This window comes from Mauremys reevesii, linkage group 16 (assembly GCF_016161935.1).
Source record: "Mauremys reevesii isolate NIE-2019 linkage group 16, ASM1616193v1, whole genome shotgun sequence".
Taxonomy (NCBI): domain Eukaryota; kingdom Metazoa; phylum Chordata; order Testudines; family Geoemydidae; genus Mauremys; species Mauremys reevesii.
The window spans coordinates 20,242,552-20,255,973 of NC_052638.1; the positions used below are offsets into that span (position 1 = coordinate 20,242,552).

The following is a 13,422-nucleotide window of genomic DNA, read 5'->3' on the forward strand; positions in this document are numbered from 1 at the left end:
GTGTCCATGAATTCCGATCCCTCCATCTATACAACTACTTGGGAGTCTCCTGGTGTGGAATGCACATGTGCAATTACTCAAAGAAAAAATAGTTACTAACCTTCCATAACTGTTCTTTGAGATGTGTTGCACGTGTCCATTCCACGACCTGCCCTCCTACCCCTCTGCATTGGAGTCTTTCAGAAAGAAGGAAGTGAGGAGGCATGGGGTTGGCTGGGCCCTTTATACTGGCGCTGAGCATTAGAGAGCACTCGAGCCACCCCAAGAGGTACCACTGAGGGAAAGATTTCCAGTGACTGTGCTCGGGGCATGCTCACATGTGGAGTGGAATGGACATGTTCTTCAAGATGTTTTGCACAACAGTTACGGAAGGTTAGTTACCATTTTCCTCCATGCTCCTCTGCACTTAGGTTTTGTGCCTACGTTAGCCTAACTTCTATTTATTTCTTAAGCCAAACCATCCTATAGGGTACAGTGGGTAGGGACCAATGGCCACTCTGTAGTTGGTCACCAGATTAAATGGTCACCAGTTTAAATAAGAACACCTTTCCTCCTCCAGAACCCTAGTTAGTGGTATGTAGCTGATTCAGATGCTTGGGCTGTAGATGAACCTTTGTAACTTTCTTTGATTGCTGCTGCCTTACTGAAAAGACAGATTCAACCTGAAAAATCTTTGGCAGCATAAGATGCTCTGAATCACAGAGATGCATTTTATTGTGATTTCTTACAGGATAAAACTATGTCCTGTAATTAGAGATGAGGGGCATAATCATGCCCTCAATCTGTGCCCACAACTTTCATTGATATTAATGGAAGTTGCATGCATTAAAAAAGGGCAAGAGACTGCCTTAAGATTTTACAGGACTTTAAGAAGGAACTAGTTGCTCAAGAGTTGGAAAATGGATGTTGAGCCTTTCATCTCTAATTTATGGTTTCTAATCTGACCCAGTGAGTTAGTGATCAAAAAATTCATTACTATGACTAGCAAAGCAATTTGGATAAAATAAGAACCAACTTGAACCTTCAGCTCAAATTTGAAATGATCCAAACCTTTGAAGCTCTAAAAAAACAACAACAACCAACTTTGGTAAAATTATTTTGTATGTCTTCGTCTGGAAGGGGAAGTGGAAACACAAAAAGAACATGAGAAGAATCTGTTCTTGGGGTGTTTCCAACTCATCTGAAATTAGAAGAACTTGGAAATCTCACAAGAGAGCTGAATTTTCACACCAGAGTAGTTCAAGAAAGGACAGAGGGACTAATCTGTATTTTTGTAGGCTTGTCTAAATTGACCTAAACTACCAAACCTTTTGAGGTTAGCCTGTCATTAGTTATTTATTAACAGCTGTTCACTGATCTGTATAAGGAGTAACAGATTCTCAAACTGGTTCCTGCTGGTTAGTGTCCACATCCCAAATTACACCATCACAACTGGCAGCCTTGTTGGTATTTTAAGCAGAGGTGGGGAGGACTGACAATGGTGATAGATCTAGTATCTCATCAGTGGAGGTAGTCATCATGTCAAGGTTGAGGTACATTGACACCATCATGTAGGAAAGTTTGAACTAGCAGATCATTGCTTTATCTGCTTTGTGGGTAAATAGAGGATTTAAGTCTTTGGGGCTGCTTTCAGTCCAGTTCATTTAATAAAGTACTAAAACATTTCTGTTGAAAAGATATACTAGAGGAGAAGGTTTTTCACCATTTAGTTGCTTCTCCAGTTGCCTGTGGTGCAATCTTTAAAATCACAATTCAATTGCCACAGTACTTAGAAATCTATCTATAGTATGGTGAAGCACTCCAAAACAAGAAGCCATTTATGGCAGACTGCTTTTCTGTTGCTATTTCAGAAGGATTAGAGAAGATTAATGGCACTGTTCTTCCAGTATGTGAGAGAGCTTCGTAAAGGAGTGCTGACTCTGCTGGTTTTTGGTATTTGCCTTTTATAATCTAGTTATTTATCCTTACTTTGTAGAAGATGAAAAATCACTTTGATTACAATTTTATAAAATGTGTGAACTGTGTTGGTTTGAGGGTTATGAGGGAAAACAGAACCCTTTTTTCACAGAATGGCATCCAAGGAGTTTGCACAAGGAAAAGCATTTCTTGCCATCTGCAAAAAATATCACTTGAATTGAAAGATTCTGATTAAAATTGGCAAGCTTGAAACTCATCATAGCTGGCAATATTGTGTTGAAAGAGTGGATCATGAGTGAAGCAGTCAAAATGGGGGCCAACAGGTCAAACAAGTTGCAAAAATAGCATCTCTGCTGTGTAACAAGCAAAAAACCCCTGCTATTTAAAGCTTAATATTTGATTTAAATTCTAAACTCAATTAACTGCGAACTGGAAATGGATAAATGATTTCTGACATTAGGTCTCCATACAAGTTGGCATCACCAACGATGCCACTGTTCAGCAGTGTCCCGGTGGCAACCTTTTAAATCAGAAACTGGCCTTCAGTAGGATTTACAGTTTGCACATAACAGAAAAAATCTTCTTTTTCTTCTTAGAGTGATGGTCCCAATTTGTATTCCACATGCGGGTGCGCATGCACACCATGCACCTGAGTTTGGAAGGGTTTCCAAGCAGTGTCCATTGACCCGCACATGCATAGTGCATCTCCTCATGCTCTTGACCGAGGGTATAAGGGGCAATGCAGGTCGACACCACTCCAGTTGCCTCTTACCACTGTATGGCCTGATTCAGAAAGCCTGTTCCTTCTTTACCCTTAGCTAGCTAAGAGTTGCTCTTCATGTTTGTAGATAGTTTGTAGTTTATCGTAGTTTACAGAGTTAGTTAACTTATCTTGAATAGCATAGATTAGTGTAGCATATAACTTCCCTGGTCGCGGGACTCAACCCCTCAGCACCTGGGGACTATGCCCAGCAATCTGGGCTTCAAGATCTATGTCTCCTGTCCTTTTCCTTTCTTCATCAGCGATGAGCATTAACAGTGCCTCTGTTGTCTGGGTGAGGCTCACATCTTGGGCAAAGTACACTATTTAACTCCTTCCTGCCCAGAACCAGAGAGGTCTGTGAGCTTTGCCTCCACAGGTACCTGATGGAAGAGGCAATGAGGCCCCAAGTGCACTTGGATCCTGGCCAGGGGAACCCCCTTGTGCAGCAGCTGCTGCTGCTCACCTTGAGTGCCCCTTCAAGCACCCCACATGGTGTGAAGCCACCACAACTAAGGACAAACCCCATCATGAGAGCAAGAGACACTCTCACAGACACAAGAGCAGGTCCCCACAGCAAACTGCTCATAAGCACAGTGTTCCCTCCCTGAGCAGCGCCTGGTCGGGTGAGATGTTGCATACAGATCTTGTGGGACCAGCGATGAAGATCTCCTGACTGGAGGGTAAAGCCAAGAAGAAGTGGGATCCATTGGTACCGCCGGTGATCCTGATATGGAGACAGTCAGACCGCCCAGCTGCAAGCATAACCCCAACTTCTCCAACAGTGCCATCTCACCACCAGGCAGATCGGCGAACTCCAACTACTTCACCAAGTCCCTCCGGAGTGACTATGGGTACTCCACAGACTGCTGGATGCACAGAGACCTTCCTTACAACAGAGGAGGTGATTCTGCCATACCCGCAGTCTCTACTTCTCTCGGGCCTAACCCTGCTTCATGGCATTCCCATACCAAAGGATGAACCCCTGCTGCTGCTGCAGGAGATGCTCCTCTCTTCTATGCCACATTGCAGCCCTCTGGGTATCCACAGTACCGCTTCTTCTGACGGAACCTCCATCTGACTCTGAGGAGTCTTTGGACACAGCACCGCCAGCATCACTGCCACCACGCAAGAGCCTGGACACATGGCCCAGGCACCCTTACCTTCCTGCCTAGAATCCACTCAGGGAAGTCTGGTACTGCTTCTCATGGGGCCCACCAACGGGTGGACCCCTCATTCTGAGACCCATAACAGAGCTGTCCAGAGCTGTCACAAGGGTCACTGTGCGTCCCCCACACACCATCCTGCACCATCGATGTACGAAGAGGAAAACATCAAATTTGTACCTTCACCACTGACAATCCCAACTGGAGCTTCCTCATTGCCAGTGAGGCAATCATCCCTCTCCCACTCTTTCCCCCAGATGATCCTTGTCAGTGTCAGGAACTGCTGTAGAAGGTGGCTGCAGATCTGCAGATTTCCTTGGAAGAAGTCCAGAATCCACATCATCATCTCCAGGACATTCTCCAATCACAAGGCCTTTCCAGGGTGGCTCTCCCAATAAACAAGGCCATCCTGGAACTGGCCTGAACCATGTGGCACATGCTAGCCACATTGCCCCCACTCCAAAGAGAGTCTGAGATGGTACTCCATGCTGGCTAAAGGGGCTGATTTTTTATTCACACACCAGGCCCCCAGCTCACTGGTTGTCCAGGTGGCCACAGAATGGTCTTGGCAACAACCGCAGATGTCCACCTCCCCTGACAAGTCCTCGAAGTGACTGGACCTTCTGGGCAGGAAAGCCTTTTCTTCAGTGGGCCAAGAGATCTGCATCATGGACTATCAGGATCTACTAGCCACTTATGATTTTAACACATACAACAGGCTAGCAGAGTTCAACGATGAGCTTCCTACAGATGATCATGCCCAGTTTCAGGCTTTCATAGATGAAGAGTGCTTAGTGGCAAAGGTGGCCCTCTAGGCTGCAGTGGACACAGCTGACATTGCTTGCTCTCGCAAGCCACTGGCCTCATGATGCACAGGGACTCATGACTGAAACCCTCTGGTTGCCCCAGGGAGGTCCAAAATACCATCAAGGACCTCCATTTCAGTGAGTCCAACCTCTTCTGTAAGAAGATGGAGGAGTCCCTGTACTTTTTGAAAGACTTGTGGTCTACCCTGCGATCCCTGGGAATCCCAGCTCCCAGGCGCAAACCTGAGGTAGACCTTTTGACCTTGGCTGTACACAACCTACTTATCCTACTCCCATCATCCATCAGAGATCCATGGAAGTGCCAGAGGTCCCAATTCCCTGCCACTGCAAGCTCCTTGACCCTCTCCCAGCTGCAGGCCAAGGGTCTCTTTTGACATGCAGTTTGAGACTGCAAACCACCTCCAATGCCAACCACCTCCCCCGCCCATTATATTCAGCTGCTAAATTGCCCTATTCACCCACAATCAGGGCAAGATCACCCCAGAGAGTTGGGTACTGGAGATCATCCACCATGGATACTCCATAGAGTTTCTCTTCTTCCCACCTCATTGTCCTCCCACCTGAGCTCCTCTGGAGGATCCCTCCCATCAACTGATTCTTCCACTGGAGACCAAAGCCCTGTACCTCCAGGGTGTAATAGAGGGCCTCCATCCCCAATACCAAGGGAAAGGCATCTACTCTACTCACCATACTTTCTCATCCTGAAGAAGGGCGATGGGTGGAGACCTATCTTAGTTCTTCATCTACTAACTACATTTATCAGGAAGTTAAAGTTCAGAATGATAACATTGGCATCAATCATTCCCTCCCTCCAACGGGAGCTTGGTTTGCAGCTCTTGACATGAAAGACACATACTTCAATGTAGACATCCACCCATCTCATAGAAAGTTCCTCCGCTTCACGGTGGGACACCAACATTACTAGTTCCATGTCCTCCCATTCAGCATCGCAATGACACAAGCATTCACAAAGGTATTCATGGTGGTAGCGGCCCACATAAAACACCAAGGACACACAGTCGTCTCATACCTGGCTGACTGGCTCCTGGTGACACAGTCACAGCAAGAGGTTGTCTCTCCTATCCACTCTCTTAAAAACCTCCTGGCAGGATACTACTCAATGTGCTGAGAGTTCACTGTGATATTCAACTGACAGCATTTCATCGTTTTTAAACACATTAGAAACAATTTGGTTTTGGAAAAAATTATGAGTCATTGTGAGATCATAAACTTTAAATCAGATTTAAGTCTTGCAATGTTCTGATAAATGTGTTAATATTTTTACTTAACTTCTCTTGCAGGTGTTTATAAATATTTTGAAACTAAAAGGCCAGTGGCACCTATATTTAACTCTTACTATTAGCCTCAAAATAACAGGTTTTCCAATTTGTTTTTAATTCTGTTGACCAGGGATCCTTTCTCTACTCAGCAACCAATCGCCTCATTGTGTGGTTCCAGAAGTATTTAATTGTGATCAACAAGAAAAACTCTGTAGATTACTGTAGGCCCACGACCATCATCAGCGAACACGAGCCCTAAATTCATTTCTGGGTAGGTACTTAAACTGCACCGATCTTCACTCCATTATTTTCATATTCTGTTCACCATATATCTGTGGCTCAATTTCACTACTATGTATTTAATATAGATTTAAAAGAAATCAATTTATTGTAAAACATTCTTGTAGTGTACCACCATTTATTAGATTACCAACACTATACACAAATCTCAATCAGTTGAACATATTTTATTCCGTCACAACATCTGTTTTGATGATATATGCTCAAAAGGGCCTCATCCAATAGCCATAAAAGGCAATGGGAGTCCTTCCCACGAGATCTGGATCAGACTCAAAGGGGATTGATAAAAAAAGCAAGCTTTTATAAAGGAACGTGGAAACTACCTTCTTCAAAATAATTCAAGCTTTGTTATTTAGAATCTGTAGATTCTATATTAATCTTCAAGCATAGGAGACAAATAAACCATCAATACAGGAAAGAACTTGTCAAATGCTTATATTTAATGAACGTCTCTTTTCAGTCATCTTCCCAATATTAATTTCAATTAAATACATTTTTAAAAATTTTCATCCATGTTAACTAATGTTTCCAATGTTAATTTATAAATCTCATACAAACTTTTGAACATGTGGCTAGCTGCAATGACATTTATTTAAAATATAAAAAGCAATTCTACATATTTTGTATTCATTTTCTGGCAGTCTGCAATCTGTGTAATCAGGTTATAACTAAGCCATTAAAACCCTAAACAATTCTCATATGTTTATAACCAATTAAATTGAATTGTAAAGAAAATATTTTGTGCAGAATATTGTTTTTATTTTACCTACACTTTGACTAAGGTGACCAAATACAAAAGCACTCTAGCTTTTACGTTAAGTGTCAATCTATTTTGTGTTCAAATGCATTCTCTGTTTTTAAAAATTCTGGCTGTATTTCACTCAGCATTTACAGTAAACATTTTGTAATAATTACAGTACAAATGGAAGAAAGAGGTAATAAATATTGCATAAACTGTTAGTTCAAAATTACACAAATAACTAAGTGTATCATTTGTTTTTAAACAGTTGCATAACCAAAAATACAGGCCCAGCCAACTTTATTTAAATATCATGGGGCTCATTTAATATGAACTGTATGTCATGCTTCATGCATAATTTTCAGTCAGCACACTATTTTGACATTTAGGTGAAGACTGCTGATTGCAGTTGAGATTTTTTTCTTGATTAAATACATTTATTTTTACTGCCAAATAATCAGTTGTGGCATTTACTACCCTAAGCAATTCTGTTTATCACAGTGAAGGATGGTACAGATTTATAGTACTGCCCATGACTACTCTTCAAAATAGAAATTAAACATCACATGCAAAACTACACTAAAACCTAAATAAGCAATGGTTCCTATATTTCTTTCTGAACTTTAGCTAATGGTACAGGGATCATCACTGCATGGCTTCACTTCCCCTTCCAACAATAAATCCATCACAGCTTTAGTCAAGTAGCTGCATGTTCCTCTTTTTCCCATTGGGGGAGTGTTGTAAAATGAAGTCATGTCATCCTATAAAAACAAAAACAAAAAAGTGTATTTTTCTATCAAAGTGTTGATTGATAAGAATCAAGATTAACAATTGGTACAGAGTAAATTAATTGAAACCATTTTATAGGTGAAAAGTGCAATTCTCATTGTTGACATTGTCAGTCTTTTTGTATGACAATCATTGTTCAATGAGTTGTCAAACAGGAATTTTAAAATCTAAGATTTTTCTAAAGGTACAATATATATGTGTTCAATTGCTTAAAGACTTTCTTAGAAATCTTAGAGTGCGCCTACTGTATTTGGGCATAGTTTTGTGAAAGAACATATTACATATTCTGGTCAGATAATTTCCTCTTAATTTCCTAATGACAGGTCAGTTTCTTCACATTGTTTGCAAAACATATTAGTTAGGTAATCTCTCTTCAAACATTATGGTGGGGCTGGTTTCAACTCCATGACTAAAGTTGTGTTTAAAAATGCAGCTAAAGTATGGGACTTATTCCATTAACCTTATAAGAAAAAACAAATATTTTCATCCTAGACTCACATCACATAAAAGAGTCCAGGTATTTTAAAAGCTCAGTTAGGGATGATATGAAAAATTTGACTTCTTACTGATACTTAGGCCATATTTACACTACAGAGACTATAGCAGCATAGCTACAGCACAGTAGCTACACCTGCATCATCCCTTAGTGTAGACGCAGTCTTCAGCAACAGAAGGAGTCTTTCCATCATTCTAGGAACACTAGCACCCGGAGTGATGAAAGCTAGGTCGACAGAAGCCTTCTTCTGTTGACCTGGCGATGTCTACACTGGAGGTTAAGTCAGTGTAACTATGGCACTCAAGGGTATGGATTTTTACCCCTGATCTTTCTTGCTTGATTTTTAAAGATCTTGATTTAGTAAGGTAGTTAGGAATATTATAATTACCTTGCTGAATCAGGGCCAGAGTTTGTGAAAAAACCTGAACTAAGGATTTCTTGTATTTTTAGTTTATGTTTGGGGAATGAATGCAAATCACCTTAACTCCATGTGAAGCTTTCTGTGCTGGAATAATTGTTAATAGGGAAGTATTAACAGGGAAGTACTAAGAAGTAGAGCAGGTCAGGAACTTTTTGACAGAAGGATTTTTCATTGGGAAATGCTGATTCATCTACACTGGAACTTTTTTACTGAAACATATTTCTGGTCTGAGATAGACACCCACCGAAGCCTAGGGCCCTCACTCAGGCTGTGGGAGGTGCACAGACTTGAACCTGGGTCTCCCACATCCTGGGTGAATGCCCTAGCTACTGGGCTATTAGCTAGGCTGGAGTGGGTGTCTCTGTTATGCTTTTTTCATGAAAGTTTCCAAAAGATCTTAGGTTGGTCCTGCTGTGGAACATGAACATTTTTGAAATGTTGAAAATTTTCATGGGTGGAGAAACAGTTTCCCATCTGGGTTTACTAAGTAATGCATTCTGGCTTCAAACCACTAATTTATTTTATGTTAATGACAATTCTTACTCCTAAAACTAAGGAGCTAATTTAATACATTTTCTAAATCGGATCTCTCTTTGTAAACAATCATATAAAGTTCCATTCATGAGTATTTAAGGAAAATGCGTTACTTACTAGTAACTACTGTTCTTTGAGAGTTACCTGCGTGCATTCGCAATTTAGGGATTTGACATCTCTAGTCTTGAGCTGTGGAACTGTATAACAAAGCATTTTCCACTGTGGTGTACTGTAGTGCTCTCCTGTTAAGATGACATCATTGTCTTAATCTGTATAAGGAGGAGCCCACTCCTCACCCTGACCACCTCAGTTCCTTCTCCCTAGCCTGCATATTCCTAAGGCAGAGGGAAAGGTGGTAGGTAGCATGTGCAGAGGTAGCTCTTGAAGAACAACTGTTATTAGTAAGTAACCCTTATTACTTCCTTAAGGGTATCTGTACATTCCTCTGTATGGGAGATTAGCACAGTGCCCCCACTCTCACCACAGACAATGAAGGGCAAAGAGTTCTAGGAAAAATAAACTGTAGCACCAGGGCTGCCCAGGGGTGGGGGTGGGGGGAGTGGGACAAATTTACCCCGGGCCCTGCAGGGGCCCCCACAAGAATATAGTACTCTATAGTATTGCAACGTTTTTTTTATGGAAGTGGCCCCCGAAATTGCTTTGCCCCAGGTGCCCTGAATCCTCTGGGCGGCCCTGTGTAGCACCACCTTATCAAACAAAGCACTGGATCGCTGTGCCACATCCAATTAGTAGTGGTTAGTGAATGTATGAACAAAACTCCTTATTCTTGCTTTTCAAATCCCTACAATTGGGATCTGTCTCAGACAAGCTACATAGGCAACTACATAGTGCATCTTTGGCCGGAGAACTGGTACCTCTGGGTTTAAAGACTCTGTTTACTGATAGGCTTTTCCTTACACTTTTCCCAATGGCAACACATAATCTGTTAGATTTTCTGAAGGGCTTTGTAAGTGTGAAAGGGGGACAATTTTTTATGAACTTACTGAGATGCCAGTTAGATTTTAAAGGTGGTGTCCCTAACCCTCTGCTTGCCAGAAGCTGGGAATGGGCAACAGGGGATGGATCACTTGATGATTACCTGTTCCGTTCATTCCCTCTGAAGCACCTGGCCACTGTCAGAAGACAGGATACTGGGCTAGATGGACCTTTGGTCTGACCCAATATGGCTATTCTTATGTTGAAATCTAACCAACTTGGTTTGCCAATTGGATAACTGTTATAGCCAATATAGAATGGTATCTAATAAGATAACCCCTTTTTACTGAGTCAGGGGAGCATTCGATTTTTAGTTTTAAACACTGGGTTCTTTTCAGGTCAACTTTTAAATTGAAGAGTATTTCCCAAATCAGGACATATGCTTATTCTTAACCAACTAACAATTTATTAATTCGCCCAGAACCACATTAGTATATAGTCAACGGTTCACCACTCAAGTGTAGACACAACCAGTGTTCTAGATCTGTTACACATCCAGTAGTCTTGCAAGCAGTTATCACATACTAGAACTGAGGCTCAGCGGTTACATCAAGGAACAATGCAAATCACAAAGATTTCTTACTACATTTACTTACTATCATAAATTCTCAAATCCTAATATTTATCACACTTCCAATGATGCACATGTATTTAAAGCACTTTTAAGAGTATGATCACTACTCTTTGACTTGATTGATCCAAAAGGGACACATTTAGAATAGTAAAAGCATTTACTTAAAGTTATGATTTTCAGTCATATGCCAGTTTGCTTGGACTTCCAAAGGAGTTAAAATCTAAAATGTGATTACAGGAGGTCTCACTAGAGAGTGCAGACTACAGTTATTTATGTTAAAAAATAAAAGGGTAAATACTTTTAAATGAAATCTAACCACTTGTTATCCTTCTTAACCCTGAGATGGAAGAAGAGTCCTTTCCATACAGCTGGTCCAAGTGTCAGCTGGACTCAAGATTCTGCAGCTACTTGATGGGTTCAGTCAACTTTCTTGAGCACATGGTGACTTCAGCTTTATATACCTTAGTTTTAGGGCTTGATGGAGGGGGCCATCCTCTGATTTCTATTGCACACATGCCTGGTAAATGCTCATATTTCAGCTTTTTCAGTTTCTCTGTTGCTTCCATCGGTATCCAGTAAATAACAAGTGGTTAGATTTCATTTCAAAGACTGTATTTCCCCTTTTATTCTTTAACATATATAACAATATACAGTTTAACATGTAGTTTGGATTTCTTGGGGTAACAGGTAGTTTGCCTAATTTGACCTTCATTCTTACAGCCAGTCATTTCTATTTCTCTTAACTTGTTGCTTCCCCACCCACCTCTTGAGCCACTCACAATGTGCAATAGATCACTTTGTATAAGAAAGCAGGGTGTGACTCTTGCTTGATAACTTAGGGTATGTCTATACAGCAACTAGACACCCGTGAATGGCCCATGCCAGCTGACTCGGGCTTGTGGGGCTCTGACTGCGAGGCTGTTTTATTGCTGTGTAGACTTCTGGGTTTGGGCTCCAGTCTGAGTCAGAATGTCCACACTGTAATTTTATAGCCTTGTGAGCCTGAATCAGCTGACCCAGACTCCAAGGCAAGCAGTTGCAACAACTAATTAACTGTACTATAAGGAACTAACCAAGAACTAACTATAAGAAGATAGACTAATTAACTCATGTGCATGAGAGGTAGTTCAGTTTAGCTCTCTGCAGCGGTAGTGAAGGAATTGAGATGGTCAGAGGTACCCTTCCTTATGTAGATAGAGCCAATCATGTCATCCAAGCATACGCACGCTACTGCCCTTGTCTCCAGTAGATAGAACTTTGGTATACAATTGTGTAGTTCACCGCTAGAGGCATCAAATTCTGTAAGTGGGAATGTACAGAGGCCATTGCAGAAGGAAGACTTCTATATCATTTTGGAATATCTTCTTTAGAACTATTTAGTGACCGGTGTTTAATTAGAAACCAGTGCTGTTTCCTAAACTACTGAAGAAGAAACAGCTCAGTAGGTTATAGCCACCTCCTCTAGAATCAATAATCAATGGGTAAACACTTTAGATGCAAAACTGAGTTTGTGTTACCACCAAAATGTTCTTGTTGAGGTCAGCTGAAGTTTCTGGGTACTCAGCACTTCTGAATATCTGGGCACTTATTTAGGTGCCTCAGAATGGATTTAGGATCCTAACTTCAGGCTGTTTTTAAATATCATATCCTGCATCTATTTAGGTATCACCACCGCTTACCTTCTTGCTCCCCTATCAAAGAGGAGGAAACATTTCATTTTAAGACACCAACTTTTTCCTAAACAATCATTCTAACATTCAGTGAGGTAGGACACACTTTCTTTCAAGCACCTGTGTGGGCTGGCTGTCTAGCCCTCAAGGACTTTGAGTTCAAAGAGATTTACGATGGCCGTCTCTGTTGCTATGAAGACACTTTTACAGGCACTACAAAATCCATCCATAACCCTGTCATATTACATAGTACTTATATAGAATTAAATGTCATGGATTCCATTTGGGAGTTCTGTATGTCTGTTTTATTTTCAACCTCACACATTTACAATTTGTTACCAAATTTTGTCTTTGACTGAGAAGAACTGTAAATTTTACACGAAGTGAATATTTTACTTACTTGTTTCTCAACTCCCTTTAGCCTGGTCTCATCTTTCTGGAAATAATGAAATGCTTCTTTCACCAGTTTGTCCAAATCCACTTTATCCTGAAACTCTAACTCAGGGTTTCTCTCCAAAATAACAGATACAACCATTAACAACTAGAATAGGAAACAAAACAAACAAACAAAAAAAACCACCTTGAATTTTAGGCCAGTTTAAAATGAGGTTACATAAAAGATGACGCTGTAAACACAAGCTCATGCTTGATACAAGCCATATAGCGATTCCTGAAGAAACATCTTCATTATAGCAATGTAAACAGGTAATTTTTGAATTTCTATATATTGAAAAAGCATATATGTAAAATATAAGTTTGAAATTGATGAAGTAGGTAGAACAGTCAAAAGATCATTACAGTAATCTGAGCAAATAACCAACGCTAGGGAATAGACAAAGGCTTAGCTGTAGGCAAGGGCAAGCATTTGTAAATCAGAGAGACATTAAACAACTAAAATCTAGATGTACTACGAATGGAATCTATATAAGCAACAAACAACAAATTTAAGTCCA

At 40.9% G+C, this 13,422-nt stretch overlaps 1 protein-coding gene and 1 long non-coding RNA gene across 8 annotated transcripts in view; one reads left to right on the plus strand and one right to left on the minus strand.

Moving 5' to 3' along the window:
- LOC120384737 overlaps window positions 1–6,865 on the plus strand; it is a 106,651-nt gene extending 99,786 nt beyond the window's left edge. For both annotated transcript variants that reach the window (XR_005589071.1, XR_005589072.1), the window contains exon 4: window positions 6,081–6,865. This is a non-coding gene — a long non-coding RNA (uncharacterized LOC120384737). The remainder of the gene's footprint in view (window positions 1–6,080) is intronic.
- Window positions 6,866–7,080: 215 nt separating this feature from the next.
- PHKB (phosphorylase kinase regulatory subunit beta) overlaps window positions 7,081–13,422 on the minus strand; it is a 187,166-nt gene continuing 180,824 nt past the window's right edge. For 3 of the 6 annotated variants that reach the window (XM_039503735.1, XM_039503733.1, XM_039503740.1), the window contains 2 exons: window positions 12,870–13,010; window positions 7,081–7,750 (listed from right to left, as the gene is read on the minus strand). In XM_039503735.1, the coding sequence (XP_039359669.1) occupies window positions 7,613–7,750; window positions 12,870–13,010 (279 nt within the window). In that variant the 3' untranslated portion in view covers window positions 7,081–7,612. The remainder of the gene's footprint in view (window positions 7,751–12,869; window positions 13,011–13,422) is intronic. The other 3 variants (XM_039503738.1, XM_039503734.1, XM_039503736.1) reach the window with 1 other exon arrangement.